Below are 19,177 nucleotides of genomic sequence, written 5' to 3' on the forward strand. Positions count from 1 at the left end.
AATGAGAAGCCTGCGCATCGCAACGAAGAGTAGCCACTGCTTGCCTCAACTAGAGAAAGCCCATGTGCAGCACCGAAGAACCAACCCAGCCAAAGATAAAAACAAATAAATAAATAAATTTATTTTTAAAAAAAAGAAGACCATTCACAATCTGATTACTAATATTAATGATGCAATTTTCTACTAAGCAAATTAACCTAGAAAGGAGAAGGCAGATTTTAAATTCAAAGAAAAAGAGAACTACAAGTAATTAAGCTCAATCATAATTGTAGTTAATATGTCAAACATCAAAATGGAACACTCCCCACTAGATGATTCTGTGTCTCATTTAAGGAAGTGGAAAACAAACAAAGAAAATGGTTAGCTCAGACTTCTGCTAAGTTAAACTACTGTACATGCACTTAGGGAAACAACAAAGTTATTAAGTAAGGAACAGGAGAGTTGAACACAGATGAATAACTGACTTGAAGACAGAGTCAAAAGCCAATACCCCCTTTCTGGTGCCCCCTAACTGAGCTCAGAAACAAGTACCATGAAGTCTGATAGGCACAAGGGCAGGGAGGTATATTTTTAAAAGTCTAAATACAAAACACACAAGTATGAGATGATATAGAATACTGGCTTTGCACTCAAGTGGCAAGGTCACACAATCATTTTGTGATATACTGAGGGGGCAAAACGCATCACAGGGACATACAAATTCAAGTGTGACTTAAGAATCTGAGAGAGGATCATCTTACTAAGATTCAGAACACAACTCAAAACCCTAAAAAGGGTGGAGAATTTGGAGTGGTTGAGGCTGACCAAAAGGCTAGAAAATCATTTCGAGGCAGAAATGTTAAAGGATTTATGTTGACTACATGTAAGAATTAGGTCCTAGATGATAATGAGGTAAGATCATTAATTAAATCAGAACTTCCCATCTCTCTCCATATAGTCACAACCAAAGTTATCATTCAGTTTAGTCAGCATGGCCTATATGTATTTGATACTTAAGCATAATCTAAACAAAAGTCTAAAAGCTAGAGTTTCAAAATTAAGTCAGGGCATATGATTAAAGGAGGCTGTGCTATCTTCTCTGAAGAAGATTAAAAATGAGACTTGTTAGTGTAGTAGATATGGCTATATTTCAGAGCAATTGCATGGAATAGATATCTTAGGAATCCTTTTGGGTCTGTGTAAAAGTGTTTCATAAAGATGGTCTTTTAATGTATATAATAACTTTCAAAAGCTAGACTGTCTAACTTTGGGAGTAATAAACTCTGTATTTCAGAATCAGCAACTAATAGAATTGCTTTATAAAATATAAGGTCAAACTCACGTCAATTATTATTTATGTAACTGTTCATACCAGAATAACCGTTTTCAGGTTTAGAATCAAAGGTGCCTTTTGGATACCAGATTTACTGCTCTGAGGAGCTGGAGCCTGCAACCTCTCTGCTAATTTACTGTTCTCTCCTGTAATTAGAGGACTCTGGGTAAGTGCTGGTTTTCATTAGGGCACAAAGGTCCTCGATAAATCTTTAAGTTAGCTGTTGATGAATTGATAGAAGGGGGAAGACTGACAAAAGGCAGCTAATTAAAGCTTCCTGGTTGACCTCTCAAAAGGTGCTGCTTAGGTGTAGCATTACTCTTGCAGATAGCAGTGCTGTACAACAGAACTTTCCGTGATGACAGAAATGTTCTATACCTGTACTGACCAATACTGTAGCGACTGGCCACATGTGGTACTGAGCACTTGAAATGTGGCTAGTGCAACCGAGAAATCAAATTTTAAATTTTATTTAATATTAATTAAAATTAAAAATTAAGTAGCCACATATGCCTAGTGGCTATTGTATTGGATAGTGAGTACCGGAAAACGGCATTCCTAAACAAATTTTTTCTAGTTCTACAAACTGCAGGAACCCAAGAGACCGACTGGTAAGTCAGAGAAGTAATGCAGGCTATATTTTTGCAATTTGCAAAATCAATAAAGGAAAATTATAGGAAGTTATCAGAAATCTCCCTCACTTTCTGTATATACAAGGAATAAATGGTTTTATCCTCTAAATTGAATTACACGGATTCAACTCACCCTTTCCTGAAGTGACTGCAATAAACTTACCCAAATACAGAATATTGCTTCTATTTGTACAGAATATCTTTGACATACTTCACTATAGGGAAATTTGCTTTCTAATTCATGAAGCAAAGGGAATGATTTCTAGAACAGATTTCCTGCTGAGCCTCTTCCCTAGATAGACAAGCTCAGACACCCACAGCCCCTTTCCCCACCTCGCCCCCTTGCACAGTAACTCCTTCATGTAAATGGCACCCAGAGTTAGAGTACAGGTATGCCTCCCTAAGAGACACATACCCATAGAGCACAGATTTTCCAGACAGTCTGGATCACACACTCTGTCCCATGCATCCTAATATTCAGTCTGAGAAAATACAATCCTCATATCTAGTCCTGTACTCAGGACTATGTAGTTTATATAAGAAGTATTATTTCTAGAGGATGTAAAAAAACTGAAGTATTAAAATTCTAGAGCTCGGTATGAAATAAAAGGAGGGGAAAAATTCAACATATGAAATGTCTGATAACCAAAATGGTGAAAACAAATTTTCCATCATCATTCACAGGTGTAAAATAAAATAATGAAAGAAAGAAAGGAAAATAAAAAGAAATGTGTGATAATTCAAATCACATGTAGGGTTCTATAAACTTTTAAAACCTACAGTTCGAAAGATAGTCTGAAAATGATGTCAATGCTTTATACTTGTCCAAATAATTTTCTCATTAGGTATTTGTTGTGTCCTGTAGCTTGCTGAATAGGTTAAATGCCAACATGAATGTATGAATATGGAAAGGAACAATTTCTGATTGCTGAGTACTGACACTATTATAACCAATAATGAGTAATACTCTTGAAATTTCAGTAGAGTAAAATGAATAATGTTTTATATTCTGGCATAAAATAGTTTCACAAAACTTTCAGAATGGGAAAAAGGTTCAACTGCAAAAATAATAAACTCACTACCAAAAATACATTAAAATTTATAAACAGGTATAAGCCTTTTGGAAGGTAAGTTATTCACAGAGATCAAAAATCTTAAATACATGTATACACTCTGATGCCAACAATTCCAGTAGCAAAGAACTTACCCTAAGAATATAATCAGAGGTGTACAAAAATTAGTGAAAACAGAGTCAATGCAATAGTATTTATGGTTGTGGAAAACTGGAAGCAATGTCCATGTCCAACAGCTGGTTAATTAAATTATGGTATGTACATATGACGGAATTTTGTAGACCAATTACAAGTTTGTGCTTTAGAGTAATGACTCTCAATAAGGTAAATTTATCAGAATCACCCATGGGGCTTTTTCAATAAACGCATGCCCCTCCAACCTCCTGCATGCCTGGGGCTGAGGCGGGGAGGGATGGGTGGTGTCTTGGCTGAGCTGACTGGTGTGGTGAGCTACTGTTACTATGTGAATGTGTCATGTCCTTCAAGTGTGCCAAAGTGAAAGCCAGTATTTAAGAAGACTATTTTGTCATATGGTATAAAAAAAAAAGTAGGTTATGTGGAATTCACATAACATAAAACTAACCATTTTAAAGTGTACAATTCAGTGCTAATTAGTACATTCACAATGTTATGCGGCCACCACTTCTGTCTAGATCCAAAACATCCTCATCCCAACCCAGAAAGTCCCTATACCCATTAAGCAGTCACTACCCAGTGCCTGGCAATCACCAGTTTGCTTTTTGTCTCTATGGACTTACACACGTAAATACCTATTCGAGATATTGCAAATAAATGGAACCATCCAATATGTGGCCGTTTATGTCTTTTACTGCATGTCAATATCCAATTGTCCCAGCACCATTTGTTGAAAAGACTATTCCTTCCCCATTGAATTGCTTTGGCATTTTGGTTGAAAATCAACTGACCATAAATATAAGAGTTTATTCCTGAACTCTTGATTCTCTTCACCAATCTACACGTCTAACCCTATACCATACCAGTACCACAGATACTATAGCTTTATAGTAAGTGTTGGAAAATATAAGTCCTCCAACTTTGTTCTTTTTCAACAGATTGTTTTGACTATTCTTGGTCCTCTGCATTTCCATGTAAATTTAGGATCAGTTTGTCAATTTCTGCTAAAACTTTGATAGGGATTGTATTCAACCTACAGACCAATTTGGGAAGAATTGCCATCTTAACAATATTGAGTCTTCCAATCCACGAATACTAAATACCTCTCCATTTATTTAGATCTTCTTTAATTTATCTCAGCAATATTAGTTTACAAGTCTTAAAATTCTTTTGTTAAATTTATTCTTAAGTGTTTCATTCTTTTTGATGCTATTGTGAATGGAATTGTTTAATTTCATTTTAAGACTGTTCATTGCTCATATATAGAAATACAACTCAATTTTATATACTGATCTTGTATCTTGCAACCTTGCTGAACTTATTATTTCTAATAGATATTTGCAGATTCCTAAGGATTTTCTATATACAAGATCATGTCATCTGTAAACAAAGACAACTTTACTTTCTTTCCAATCTGGATGGCTTTTTTTTTTTTTTTTGGCCTGACTGTACTAGAGCCTGAGAATCTGTATTTTTAATAAGTTCCCAGGTGATGCTGATGCTGATGGTCTGGGGATCACACTTGGAGAGCCACTGCTCTAAAGAATGTATATCACAGGATGGATATGACACTAGAGGAAAGATACTGGAGTCACTAGAAGGGGAGTGACTATTACAATATATCACAGGTATAAGATCCTTTCTTTCTAGATACTGTGAAGGAAAATGATGATCAAAATGGTCAGAAAAGTCTAAGCATCATTACTTTGGAAGAAATACATAAATAGAGATTATTCAGCGACATTTTTGGTGTTCTGCAATTTTTTGAAAACCTTTAAAAATCTCAAAAATGTAAATGATGTTACTGGGCAAAAGCTAAAATGGTATGGAGCGTCCATTTAGGAATTACAGTTGTTAATAAATAGAGACCAAATCAAAGGTATTAAATATTAAAATAATAATAAAACAATAACAATAAAATGTTAATAGAAAATAATATCTATGGAGCACGTATGACTGCTAGGTACTATTCTAACTGCTATATTAATTCATTAAATCCTTACAACCCTATGAGTTAGCTATTATCATTATCCCCATTTTATAGACAAGGAAATTGAGGCACACAAAATTTAAATAACTCGTTCAAGGTTACACAGCTAGTGTCAGAGTCAGAATTCACCTAAGGCGATGTAGCTCTAGAGGTCACTCTTTCCCATAACACTGTACTCATTCACTTTCTTCTTGCCACTGACAATAAAAATTTCCTACCTCTGACTTAGTAATAAAATCAATTTTCTACTGCTTTGTGTGAACTTCAAAGGGAATCATAATAATTAGGGTGTTTCCCACCATTTGATGGGCTTAAAAACAGTGTCTAGGTAGAAGGATGGGTACCTAGCTGTTCATTTGTGAAAATAAATTGTGTGGTGAGCTCTGAAAGCCAGGGAAGTTGCAATCTCTGTTCTAGAAGCTCACAGAAATGGCAGAATGAGAATTAGTTTCTTGAGGAGAGTAGGTATAACAAGCTTTAACCAGGGTGGCTGAATACACAAAGGAATACAGCCTTACCAGAAGCTGAAAAAAAACTCAGTGATAACCCTGCTGATGCTCCTAATTCTAGGTTGTTTGGTGTGTCTTAAATTTTAAAGAGGCTTGCAAAGGGATGTGGTAAATTCACATGACCCCTCTCTGCTGTGACAGCTTGCTCCTGTCCAAATGAATCTTAGTCACCACTTTGGCTATTTTAGGCCCAAGTCTGATTCAGTGGCACTGGGAGAAATACAGCATGTGTTTCTTGTGAGGGGGCAAGCCTGAGCCCTATAGTAAACGGCTTTTATTTGGGCAATGAAAGGTTCAATCCCAGACAGGGTAATGTCACACAGGCCAAAGCAACAATAGAGTTAAAAAGACTTTAGGGAAGAATTGAGAAAGAAGTATAATTAATAGCTTCTTTGGGAAAGAAATTAACTTCAAAAATGGCTAACCATTCACTTTGGATAAGATTTTCTTTTTCTTTTGTAGGCCATACTGGTTCAGGTGTATAGCAAAGCAAAAAACCAAAAGTCTTGGGAAACTCCTTTGGGCACCATCTCAATAATGGCATGTCATTAATAATTATTGTTTTGCTGAGGATTTTTAAATAGAGAAGAGCCAGTTTGTACCCCTGAGTGCAAAAACAACTAGGAAAAAGGCTTAACTGGGAATAATCATCACCAACAGTGACATGTTAGAATCTCCCTTACTCTACAGTTGCACTCTCCAATAGAACTTTTTGCAATGATGGAAATGTCCTATATCTGCTCTGTCTAATATGGCAGCCACTAGCCACATATGGTTGCTGAACACTTGGAATGTGCTAATGTGACTGAGGAACTGACCTTTTTTTTTTTTAAATTTTATTTATTTATTTATTTAATTTTTTGGCTACGTTGGGTCTTCGTTGCTGTGTGCGGGCTTTCTCTAGTTGCTGTGAGCAGGGGCCACTCTTCGTTGTGGTGCGCAGGCTTCTCATTGCGGTGGCTTCTCGTTGCGGAGCACAGGCTCTAGGCACGTGGGCTCCAGTAGTTGTGGCATGCGGGCTCAGCAGCTGTGGCTCGTGGGCTCAGCAGTTGTGGCTCACGGGCCCTAGAGCGCAGGCTCAGTAGTTGTGGCGCACAGGCTTAGTTGCTCCGCAGCATGTGGGATCTTCCTGGACCAGGGCTCGAACCTGTGTCCCCTGCGTTGGCAGGCAGATTCTCAACCACTGCACCACCAGGGAAGTCCCGGAACTGACCTTTTAATTTTATTTAATTTTAGTTAATTTAGATTTAAAACGCTACATGTGGCTAGTGGCTAATATGTTGGCCAGTTCAGCTCCATATGATAATACTGTAGCCTACATAGTTTCCTGAAAATTCATATAAATGTTCTTATAAATCTAGAGTTGAATACAATCATTCACATATTTCAGAAGTCAAATAACAATGAATTAATAATATTATTGCAACTTATGACATATCTGAAAATACTTATGAAGAGAAGTTTTATAGTTGGCAGGAGTCACATGGCTAAGGAGGACTCATCTAATCAACCACTTAGAGGACAGAGCTAAGTTTTTTAATAGTAATTAAAGTAAGTCAAATATAAGTTAACTTTAAGACCATAATATAATAGTTTCCTCTGTTGGGGGGAGGAGGGAAATGCTGTCCCGTAAGATTTTTGCCCAGTGCTGAAAGATTCCATTATTTTATTCTGGGTCTTTTTCAAAAACCTCAAAAACCTTTTAAAGTCAAATGGGCCCTCCATATGAAGTAAATACTGTGTTTTGTTTGTTTGTTTGTCTGTTTTTGGTGGGGTGGAGGATAGGGAGCATGGTAAATGGGAGAAAGGTACCCTAGGAAGAATAAAGAAAAAGTGAGAAAAGTGATTTGAAAATATTTTCTAGTAGACTAAGGTAGTGGGGATTTTTACTGCTTTGTGATGGCTGTTCAAGCCTAGTTCCAATTCTAATTTGGTATTATTCCCATTGAAGTAAACTCACATTTTCTGACAAAATATTTAAGTTTGAGAAAGCATGGCCTAGATTAAAATTCAACAATAATGGATAATAATAGCAAATTACTATTTTTAAAGTAATTATATCTCTGCTATGAATTTTAGAGATAACATAAATCTAAAATATGATTAATCTTCCATTTATTATAACTTATTGTTTGGATTTGTACTTAGATATTACCTTAAATGACTTAAAAAACCAAAATCTTATTGAAATAATGGTAACTTTTGGAAATAAGAATTTAGCTGTAAGAAAGCAACAGCCAATACCAGGATAATATTTATGGGCACTGAAACAGAATAAAAACATTATCATCAACTGCCTCTATCTGGCTTTTTGATGATTTCTTTAATTTACCTTTAGTTTCCTCCTTGCATTAAATTTCCTCAGTTGTTCTACTGTTTCTGGAAGATGAATCTTGTAGGCATAACGATCCCGCTCCTATAAAAGATGAAAGATAATGAACACACATAACTGTTTAAAAGAGTGAAGGAGCTTAATCTAAATAAACAGTAAGCCCAAATTGGATATGAAGGTCAAAACTGATAGTAAAATATTATTTCATTTTTAGCAATAACAAAGGGCTAAAATAATGGTCCATGTAATTTTCAGATATATGGCTATGTGGCTAAAACAATTAATCATAATTACTATGAAGGTATGAAGTTACCTTTGATACAATCTTGTCAGGTAAAATGAGCCTTTAAAAAATTAACTCCACAACTAACTCAGCATTCTGAGTTGTCAGGAATAACTGGATTTAAAAAAGAGTCACAGTATCTTCAAACTAGGACAAACTTTTCAAGGCCATCTAATTCAACCACTTCCCACGTGGGATCCCCTGCAATTCCTGATGGATGATCATTCTGTTTGACCTCATATAACAGATTACTTTATGGCAGCCCACTACAATTTTAAGAAAGTGAAAAAATTCTTACTCAGCCTGGTCCCACATCTGGCTTGTACGGACTAGCTCTTCTCCTTGGGGATCATAGAGCAAACATACTACCTCTTCCATATAATACCCCTTTAGTAGTTAAGAGGGGGATCATGCTTCCACTAAATCTATTCCTCTCTGTGATAACATCTCCAGTTGCCTCAACTTCTCGTGTATATTTCAATCTGCGTTTCATTCTCCTTGTCTCCCTCTTTGATTCTAGTCTAATTTGTCAGTGTATCTGGAAGATTTTATGCTACAAGTATTTATTTTAGAAATATTTCTTGAGTGCCTACTATGTGCCAGGCATTGTTCTATGCTCTTGGGATTAACAAGTAAACAAAACCAGCAAAGATTCTGGCCCTCATGTAGCTCATATTTCAGTGGGAGAAGATAAGAAAATACAAAAAAAAGGTGAATTATAGAGTATGTTAAGAGTGCTATGGAATAAAGCAAAAAGTAAGGCAGGGTAAAGGTACATTGCAATTTAAAATAGGATGGTCAAAGTAGGCTCAACTGAGAAAGTGATATCCAAAAGAGGTGAGAGAGAGGGTCTAGGCAGATAGAACAACTAATGCAAAGGCCTTTCAAAGGAGAGAGTGTACCTGAAATTTTCAATAAATAGCAAGGAGACCCGTGTGTGGAGTAAATAGTAGATCAGATTAGAGAAGTGGCAAGGCTGGTGGAGGGCATAAAGGGCCTTTGGCTTTTATTCTGAGTGGGAGATGGAGCAACTGGGGGGTTTTTGAGCTGGAGTGACGTGATCTGACAAGTTTAGAGGAACACTCTGGTTGTTGTGTTGAGAATAGATTGGAAGGGGGCGAGGGTTTAAAAAAAAAGGCAGGGAGACCAGTTAGGAGGTTACTGTAGTAATCCAGGGGAGAGATGATGGTAGATGAAACCAGATGGAAACAATAAAAAGGGTGAAAGGGAGATAGACTCTGAATGTAATTTGTTTTGTTTTCCCGAAAAAGTTTTACTGAGGTATAATTAGCATACAATTAACTGCACATGTACGATGGGATAAGTTTTGACATATGTATATAAACATAAAACCATCACCACAATCATAATGAACATATCCATCACTCTCAAAAGCTTCCTTGTGTCTCTGTCATCCCCTTCCCCAACCCCAGGCAATCACTGATCTACTCTCCGTTACTTTAGATTAGTTTGCATTTTCTAGAATTTTATATAGATGGAATAATACAGTACATGTTAATTATTGTCCAACTTCATTCACTCAGCCTAAATATTTTAACTTCACCCATGTTGTTGCATGTACCAATAGTTCATTCCTTTTTATTGCTGAGGGGTATTCCATTGTATAGATGTACCATAAACTTGTTTATTCATTCACCTGTTGATGGACCCTGGGTTGTTTCCAATTTTTGCCTATTATGTATAAGGATGCTGTGAACATTAATGTACAAGTCTCTGTATGGATATATGTTTCATTTCTCTTAGGTAAATACTTAGGAGTAGAATGGCTGGGTCATTTTATAAGAGTATGTTTAACATTTAAGAAACTGCCCAACAGTTTCCCAAAGTGGTTGTACCATTTTACATTCCCATAGCATTGTATAAGTTCCAGTTGTTCAACATCTGCACCAACACTTGGTGTGTTTAGTCTTTTTGATTTTAGCCATTCTGATATATGTGTGTATAGGTATTTCGTTGTGGTGTTAATTTGTATTTCTCTAATGACTAATGATGTTGACCATCTTTGCATGTGTTTATTTGCCATCTGGATACCATATAATATTTTCAAATTAAGTCCAAGATCACATTATTATTATTTTGTAACTAAAATTTCTCTTTGTATGTGAACTACTTCTAAAATCAAATGTTTTGGTATCATGTACTTACAAAATTTACTTTTGAATTTAAGTAGGATTTTACAGTCAGTCCTGTCAACGCTTCACCTTATTATCAGTGAAAATTCCTAAGGAATGAATACAAACACTTGAAAATTTATTTTCTGTATTAATGACTAACAGTAACAAGAGTTCCCTGGAGAGCAAAATGATAATCTTGAGTACACATACAACACTCAAATGTCAAAATGACTCCAATTTTTATTTCTGCTAGATTCCATGTGCTAAACATCTTAGAAATAATTTCATTATCTTTAGGGGCTTAACATCCTTTTCCTGCACTGAGCCAAAATAGGTTCACCAATACAGAAGACATAAGAATTTATCAAATAATTAACTAGCAGAGAGAAGGATAAAATTACTGTTTTAGAACAAGCAATGGAATCTTTTCATGGATTTCTGTTATTGCTTGTAGATTACAAATTTTAATTGTGTTAGGTCTGGTGGTATTTAATTAACGTACACTGAAGAACAAACATCAAAATGGGTTTTACATTATTTTTTGAATAAAAATTATTTTGTATCATGATAGAATACAGGGGAAAAAAAAACCCCAGGGAAGGTTTTATAAACAACAAGAAGAAAACAAACAAAAAGGTACCGCATGGTATAGTAGGAAGACAAGGGCCTTGGAGTTGAAAGACTTTTGTTCAAATTCTGGGTCATTTAGGTCTAGCTGTATGACCTTACATTCTCTCAGTATCAGTTGTGCCTTTCTGCAAACTAATCTTACAGGATTGTTATGAAGATTAAATGAGATGCTGTATAGGTACATGTTTGGTTTCCCTGAGTTTTAATAATCACTTTTATTAGTCAAGACATGGAAATCTCCGACATAAAAAAGTTTAGGAGCTTTTTAAAGTGTGTGTGTGTGAGAACAAATAGTTTACTAAATAATCTTGGCTATTTTCTAACTGAAAACATGTTCCTATTACATAAGAAAAAAGGTAAAAATAGAACAGTGAGAATTACAGAGGAACAAATCTGTAACCCATTTTTAATTTTTAAAACTTACTCACTTTATTCATTTCCAAAAAAGGTGAACCTAGTTACAGCATGTTTTTGAATAGAGAGTCTAAGGCTGCTATGTCCACTACAGTAGCCACTAGGTAAGATATATTTATATATTTATATAATTTAAATATAATAATATGATAAATATTTAAATATTAAATATTCAGTTGTACTAGCCACATTTCAAGCGCTAAACAGCCAACATGTGGCTAGTGTCTATCACACTGGACAGTGCAGATATAAACACTGCCCTCATGGCAGAAAATTCTTATTGGACAGAGCTAGTAGGGGGTCTTTCCTTATTACTACTACTGAACTGAGGCTAAAATCTAACTAAATTTCACTTAAAATGAAATTGTTCAACATTTTAGGCATATGTAACAGAAAAAATTTCCATTGCTTTTTAAGAAAAAGGGGGGTTTCATTCCCTTTCTCAAGCCCTTTGTAGTCTTTGCAGATAGTAGAACTGAGATCAAGTCTCTGGCTGACGCCTAGTGTGTGTGTGTGTGTGAGAGAGAGAGAGAGAGAGAGAGGGAGAGAGAGAGGGAGAGAGAGAGACAGGGCCTGGGGAAAGCGGCTTGAAAGATACATGTCATGTCTGGATTCTAGAGCCAGAAACAGGCATTGGAGCTGATTTTTAAAGCACTCCCCAATCCACAGAATAAACTCTTCTTTTTCCAAAGTCTACTTTTTTTAGTTAAGAGTTCTTGATAACTAGGAAATGAATGACTCAAAAGTGAAAGCAGCTAACAGAAGATTGAAAGCTAGAGAAAAGAAGTCCGACAGTGGAGGGACCCTAGGACTCAGAGGTGTGATCCTGTGGTGATATATCTGGGGTGTTCTTTTGGCCTCCTAACATATCCTCACCTGGGTGTGAGAGCAGCCCACAATCTGGAAACTCCCAGGGGAGCGCAGACAAAATGACCCCCAAGAAAAGCCTCCTCTCTTTAGCCAAAGGACTGAGAAGAGGTTGGCTCTGCAGGACAGAACCCTTTTGACTTCACCCACTCCATTCCAGGGGATCACCATGAAAGATGCCAAGTTCCTCCCCCTCAGAACACTTTCCACCAAACCAGCCCTGCCTGAAGCAAAGAAGAGCAAAGAGGTGGCACCCCACCCCTAGAGAACAGGGGTAGGATTACAAAGAGGAGGTAGCTGGGGAAGGAGGGGCTTTGGCACATCCCTAGTATACCCATGTGTAAAACCAATGACAAACAACAGAGCAAGAACTTTGAGACTAAACTATGGTTTATGAAGTACCTCCCAGGTTCCAAATGAGCCTCTGGGTAGCATACAAGTGGGACAGACTAGAGGAGTATTGCAAAGGCATTGAAAATGAAATTGGCATTTGAATCACAGCCCATAGAAGTGGACTAGGACATGTGTTCTGAATCTAATTGGGTTAACTGCCTACCAAAATAGAAGATTTAAATAAGAATCATAGTCTCATAACATAATACTACTAAAAATGTGCAGCACAATATCCAGAAGTACTCTTCATACTAAGAACCAAGAAAATCTCAACTAAATTAAATTTAAATTTTGAAAGTTTAAAATAAATCACTTCCACTCTACATGTTTAACCCCTCTACAGGCTTCCTAATTCTGAATATCTTGAATCACTCAACTGAGCCTCATCAATTTTCCTTCCTTAATTGCTCTTGGTCTGGGTATTTCTTTCCCACTCCCACTTTTACTCCCTGCTCCAGGCCCCTGTCGCTTCCTAACTGGACAGCCCAGCTTCTATAGGATCTCTTTGCCTCTACTGCTTGCATCCCGACAGGCAACCCGCCTGTGCACAGTGTCCACAGGAATTATATGAGCATACTGCTTGCCCTGTATCATTGCTCAAAAGCTTGCAGTAGCTTTTAACTCTCTATACCCTAATATCTAAAGTACTTAATTTGGCATTCTAGATATATTCTTCCCTCAAACCAAATTTTCAGGCTACTACTACTGCAACCCTTCAAATAGCTGACTTTTGTATTATGCCAGTGTTCCCTGACCCCATCCCTGAATGCCCTGAACACTTATAATGTTTTGCCTGTGCTCCTCTGTACTTCCCACATGGGCCCCCCTTCAGTCCTACTAACATGTTACGTGCAGCCCTCTCTGGAGCGCTGGCCTACAGTGACCTCTCATGCCCCCCATTAGTCTTCCTGGGCTCATACTTCTGTCTTGTGAGGTGCTTCTCACGTGTGACTTCTTTGAGGTTATCTTTCTGTTTCTTTATGTTATATTAACAGCATTTGAAAATTCATTTCACGGGCTGACTATGCCTTTCTCTCTCTAATAGGTTGGGAAGTTTAGTGCATAGCAGACTGTGAACTCTATTTCTAGTGAACACCTCTTCTGCTCACCATTCACTAAGGTGAAGTGGAGAGAGAGATAAGGACACAGTCAAAAAAATTTTTTTAATAAAATTATGCTTAAATTATGATTCCTGATATTTTCTAAGCAGATGAAATCACAAGATTAAAAAAAAAAGTCTGTTAAGGTACCTCATACCAGAAAACAAGTAAATAATAACAACCTCAAAGCATTCTAAAAATGAGACAAAAGAAAAAAAATAATATTTTTCTGGATTAAACAGTCCTACCTGAAACTAATAGTAATGTGATATGAATTCAGAAAAATGTCTATAGCAACGTGTCTTGCACTTTAATGAAGTACTTGATTCACTGTCCCTTGTGCACACTAGATGCTGAATATACATTTAATTGGTGTGTTGATTGATTTTTCCAAAATTCAAATTGATTAGCCTAATATAAATACCCTTTTCATCTTTATTATAGTCAATATACTTGAAGTCTATATATATTAAGGCTACAAAGGGTGTGAAAAGAGCTCAGTCGTTTATAAGAAAATTACAATCTTATTTGGTCTTACTTTTGTTGGAATGAATATTTACAGCAAACAGCACTAATTTAGATAAAAGTGTTAAATACGTATAATTTAACAACCACAAGACATTCACATATTAATTGGTCTATTTACTCAAATTCCCTTTTGAGATGGTATGATTGAACAGGACTTTTTTGTGTGGTTTGCCAAAGAAATAATTTTTTTGGACATAAAACAACGGTATCATGACTTTGGGTACTCTTCATTACAAGGATTTTCATCATTTTATTTCTCTACATTGCAGTTATTCAGGAGTTTTTCATATTTAAACCATAGCTTAAATTTTAGCCATTGCTAAATTACCACCACTTATATGCACAGAAATGATTTAAAAGTATACATGGAAAAGTACTGAAATATAAGCCTGTTCTCATCAGCTAGGTAATATTCTCATTGAATTCTTCCATCTTCAGATAACACACTGCAGTGAAGGTAAACTGTAGTTCAGACATGGCAGGTGACACTAAGCTCAAACAGCCTCCTGGAATTTTTTCATTTAAGTTACGGACACTTTTTGTCTTTTGTCTTTCTGGTGCCAGAAATCTATATGTCTATTAAGCTCAGATTATTTGGAAAAAGAACTATAATCATTGCAGGGATAAGGGTTTCCAAAAATAAATGTTATTAGTCAAGATATGCAAGATAATGAAAGCCAAATTTTCTAAAGGATCTTAAAAATGACTAATATGGCTGCCATTATCACTGTTATTTGGCATTTAAACTAGCTTCAAACAAACAAAAGATCCCCATTATGAGAAACTGAGGCAAAGGAAAAATAGGAGTCCCCCCAAATGGTTTATTTCTGGGAGAAAATAAGTACAAGAAAGTATCTCAGAACTGTTTACTCTTTTCAGGAATAGCTACAACTGGGGAAATTCAAGTCAAGAATAACTAGAACCAAGTATCAGAGGGTTGAATGCAGATGTGAGAAGTAATATTCTTAAGGAGAATCAAGATCCACTGGAATCTCAACATTGTTTGATAATATTATTATTCCTTGTCATCACTGTTAAGATACATTATTAATCTATGTTTAAATATACATTATTATTTTGCATAATTTCTGGGGAGGTAGCATGGTATAGTAGTATGAACATTTATTCATTCATTCACTCATTAAATCATTAACTAATATTTATGAGCACCTACTACATGTCAGACACTTTCAAAGGTTCTATACAGAAGTGAACCAACAGCGAAAAATTCCCACTCTTATGCAGCTTATATTTTATGGGAGTAGACAGATAAACAAGTAAAATATAAGTATGTCTCATGGTGACCAACACTATGGAAAAAACTAAGGCAGGGAAGGGGGGATAGGGAATACTGGTGGCAGGGAACATTCCTTCTCTCAAATTTTAAATTGGGTGGTCAGGGAAGATCTTACTAAGAAGCTGATGTCTAAGCAAAGACCTGAAGATGGTGAGGGAATAAGTCATGAGGATACCTTGGGGAAGAGTATTCTAGGGAAAGGGCACGACTAACACAGAGGCACTGAGGCAAGTATGGGCCTGCTGAGGAACAGCAAGGAGGCCAACGTGAGGGAACAAAGTGAGAAGAGGAGAGTAGTAAGGGGTGAAATCAGAGAGGTATTGGGGAGCAAAACTGTAAACTAAATTAAGAATACCTCAGGGGACAAGGCCTAGCCTAAAGGTATAAATTCAGGGTGTACAGATAGCATTTAAAGCCATTAAAACTAGATGAGGTTTCCAAGGGTCTGAGTGTAGATAGAAGGAGGAGGGGCTGTGGCACCCCACTGTGAAGACCTGGTGGGGGGAGATGAGAAAGAATCAGCACCATCTGAAAAGGAGCAGCCAGAGAGGTAGAAGGGAAACCAGGAGAGCGAGGTGTCCTGAAGCCAAGGGAGGACAGTGTTTTGGAAGGATGGATGTCAAATGTTGCTGATATGCCAAGAGGGAGAAACCTGATATTTGGCCACTAGACTCAGCAATGTGAAGGTCAGCAGTGACTTGACAAGAGCTATTTTAGTGGAGTTGGTAGGATTGCAAACCTGACTAGGGTGGGTTCAAGACAAAGAGATGGGAGAAACTGGAGAAAGTGAGTAGAGATAAATCTTTCTAGGAGTTTTGCTGTCAAGGAGAGCAGAGAATAGGGGTAGAAGCTGGAGGGGGTGGTTAGGTCAGGAGAAGATGTGTGTGTGTGTAATAAAAATAAACTGTAGCTTGTTAGATCCAACAGAGATAGGAAGTTGATGATGCAGGGAAGCGGACAAATGTGAGAGCGGTGACCTTGAGTAAGTGAACTGGATAGGATCTTGAGTACAAAGGAAGGGGGTGTGGCAGGCTGAATTAAAATCCTGGTTCCACCACTGACAACTTTTGTGACTTGGGGCAAGATTCTTAACCTCTCTGAGGCTTAGTTTTCTCACATGTAAAGTGAGAATTTCCTGGAACTGTTGAGCAGTGTAATGTCTTCATCAAATAGTACTGTCTCATTGAAGTCCCAAGTTATACCTTTAATACTTCATCAGCAGGATGGGATATAAAAAGAACTTTTAAAATCTGCCTTTTTCCTAAGACGATAAACCCATATCTAGTATCTACTGAAATAAAAATAATGGTATGAAGTATACATTCACACCCAAAATAATGATAATCACTTTTTAATTATCACACAGTTGAGTGCTATTTCCGTTGTTCATGTTGCACATCTTTTGAACATGTGTTGGTAGAGAACAAATAGGCCTTCCTCCCTGATGGATTCTGCCTTAATCCGCTTTTGTACCCTCTTGTGATGAGAGCTGAATGTCACTCGAATGGTACATCCTCTTAGATGTTTACAGAGGATGTACAGAAACAGCAAATAAGATGAACAAAACTGTAACGAAAAAATGCTCAGGAAAAAAAAAAGGGTGGAAAGGGGCACCTTACAGGGCAATGCATTCCTGTCACTGGAACAAAGTATAGATGGCCACCTATGAGCTCATGTACCTTAAGCCATGGGTGATTCAGTGCTTCATAAACAGTGATCCTTTCAGCAGGATCCAGCATCAGCATGCGGCGTACTAGGTCTTTGGCACTTTCAGAGATATGGCTCCACTGCCTTGGATTCATCTGAAGAGGGGGAAAGGAAAATTACACAGTTATGTCCAGTGAGAAGTTAACATTCTCTGTTATTTAATATTCCTATGCTGTTTCAACGTGAATAAAATTCTTGGAGCAGGGTGGAGAAATCTGATTCTAAAGGCTTGCTTTCTAAGGAAGAAGAGGACAGATGCAATTCTTTTTCTGTTGTTGTTGTTCAATACATGAGAATTTGCAGCAGTAAATATTCGTTATACATGTTCTTGTTGTTATATATGTAATAATATTTTTAATAATTGAAGAATAGAATGTTCATGATTCCAGGTTCTACCTCAGCTAAAATAAAGAGTCTAGAATGTAGACTCTAAAAAGGTTAGAATACTTTGATCCAGAAAGGACTAAAATAAAATTTAAAAATTTAAAATTTTGAAGAAATATTTTTAATATTTTGCTTTTAAAACTTGGAATTAGCAGTAACTGTGAAGCTACACAAAGTAGCTTTTATTAATAGGAGACTTTGGTCACTGTATGTCATTTTCAGTATTTAGGAAAAAATATACCATTACTATAGGCCCTACAAAAAACCCAATTCACTTGTATATTGTTCTTAAAGAAGTTACTTTTCTTTCTCTTTTAGAGATGAGACGACTAAGCCACAAGGTAAATTAACTAAAGTCAAACAAAAAAATTATGAGTTGTTCCTAAGACACACGACTTGTGAGAAAGGCTGTGGATCTATGAGGAAAAGAGTTGGAAGGCTCCTGGGAAAAGGGGTATGTCTGAGACCAGGAACCAGGAAAAAATGCAAAGGAATGCTTAGGGCTTGGAGTTGGGAAGGTAAGTGGGGACAGGAGGGTAGAGATGGAGTAGGGTCTCACTCCCTATTTAATATGAGGAAACTGACTGATTGGGTGAGCTCATGGGAGCTGCCTGGTGCCAGGAGCTTTAAGCAATGCCATGGCTTTAACTGGCAGAGACCTTTGTCACCTCCTAAGGGAGAAAGATGCAGAATAAAGTCCACAACAGGTTAAAGGCAAATGAAATCACAACTTGCATCACAGTACACATGAATCATTATGGTCTCGCCAAGGGTTAGTATTAGACATTTCGCTCTGGCTAACGTGAGGCTTTGCTCTAGTAGACGTGGAGTGGAAAATGTTCCATTTTCTTTTTCTAACAGGCAGAATTCCAAACGATAGTCACTTCTCTTGTCAGATCCCTTAATTAAAATGAATGCCATGAGACTGTTGAAATACTGTCATCCTACTGAAATTGTGATCAGTTGACGAGTTTGAAATAAGGAGGTAAGTGATTAGATGGGGCTTAGATAGCCTTGTTTCCTCTTCTCCATCTTGGGGCTGATGTTGTAGTCTTTAAAGTCTGAATGATCTGTCCTCAGCAAAGGGGTTGAGAAATCATCTGAAAGTGGTGTTAAGATTTCTGAAGTGAATAGAGGTTGAGAAGTATACTCCCCAGTCCTTTTTATGAGGAAGCCCAGTCCAGGGTTTTCTCTTCCTTTGGCAGAGAAGACTAGTTGAAATTAATTTGGGAGGTTGAGTACATAAGGGGGAACACAACAGGGCTATAAAACAGTCTCACTTATCTGAATACTAAAGCCAGGCAGCTAAGAACTCCTGCTGTGTAGATACCAACTGGCTATCAGAAATAAGTGATATAAGATGACACTGTATCTTTCAGAGACTTTGTGAAATATATTTCTGTCCTTTATAAAAAAATTAATTGAAATTAAATGTTAGCATATATTTTAGCTAAAT

At 36.8% G+C, this 19,177-nt stretch overlaps 1 protein-coding gene across 8 annotated transcripts in view; it reads right to left on the bottom strand.

The window, feature by feature from the left end:
• Nucleotides 1–19,177, bottom strand: part of CASK (calcium/calmodulin dependent serine protein kinase) — a 414,851-nt gene that overhangs the window by 106,139 nt on the left and 289,535 nt on the right. For all 8 annotated transcript variants that reach the window (XM_061179474.1, XM_061179472.1, XM_061179470.1 and 5 more), the window contains exons 8-9: nucleotides 17,310–17,432; nucleotides 7,984–8,067 (exon numbers count right to left, since the gene is read on the bottom strand). In XM_061179474.1, coding sequence (XP_061035457.1) covers nucleotides 7,984–8,067; nucleotides 17,310–17,432 — 207 coding nt within the window. The remainder of the gene's footprint in view (nucleotides 1–7,983; nucleotides 8,068–17,309; nucleotides 17,433–19,177) is intronic.

The sequence above is a fragment of the Eubalaena glacialis genome, chromosome X, assembly GCF_028564815.1.
Source record: "Eubalaena glacialis isolate mEubGla1 chromosome X, mEubGla1.1.hap2.+ XY, whole genome shotgun sequence".
Taxonomy (NCBI): Eukaryota; Metazoa; Chordata; class Mammalia; order Artiodactyla; family Balaenidae; genus Eubalaena; species Eubalaena glacialis.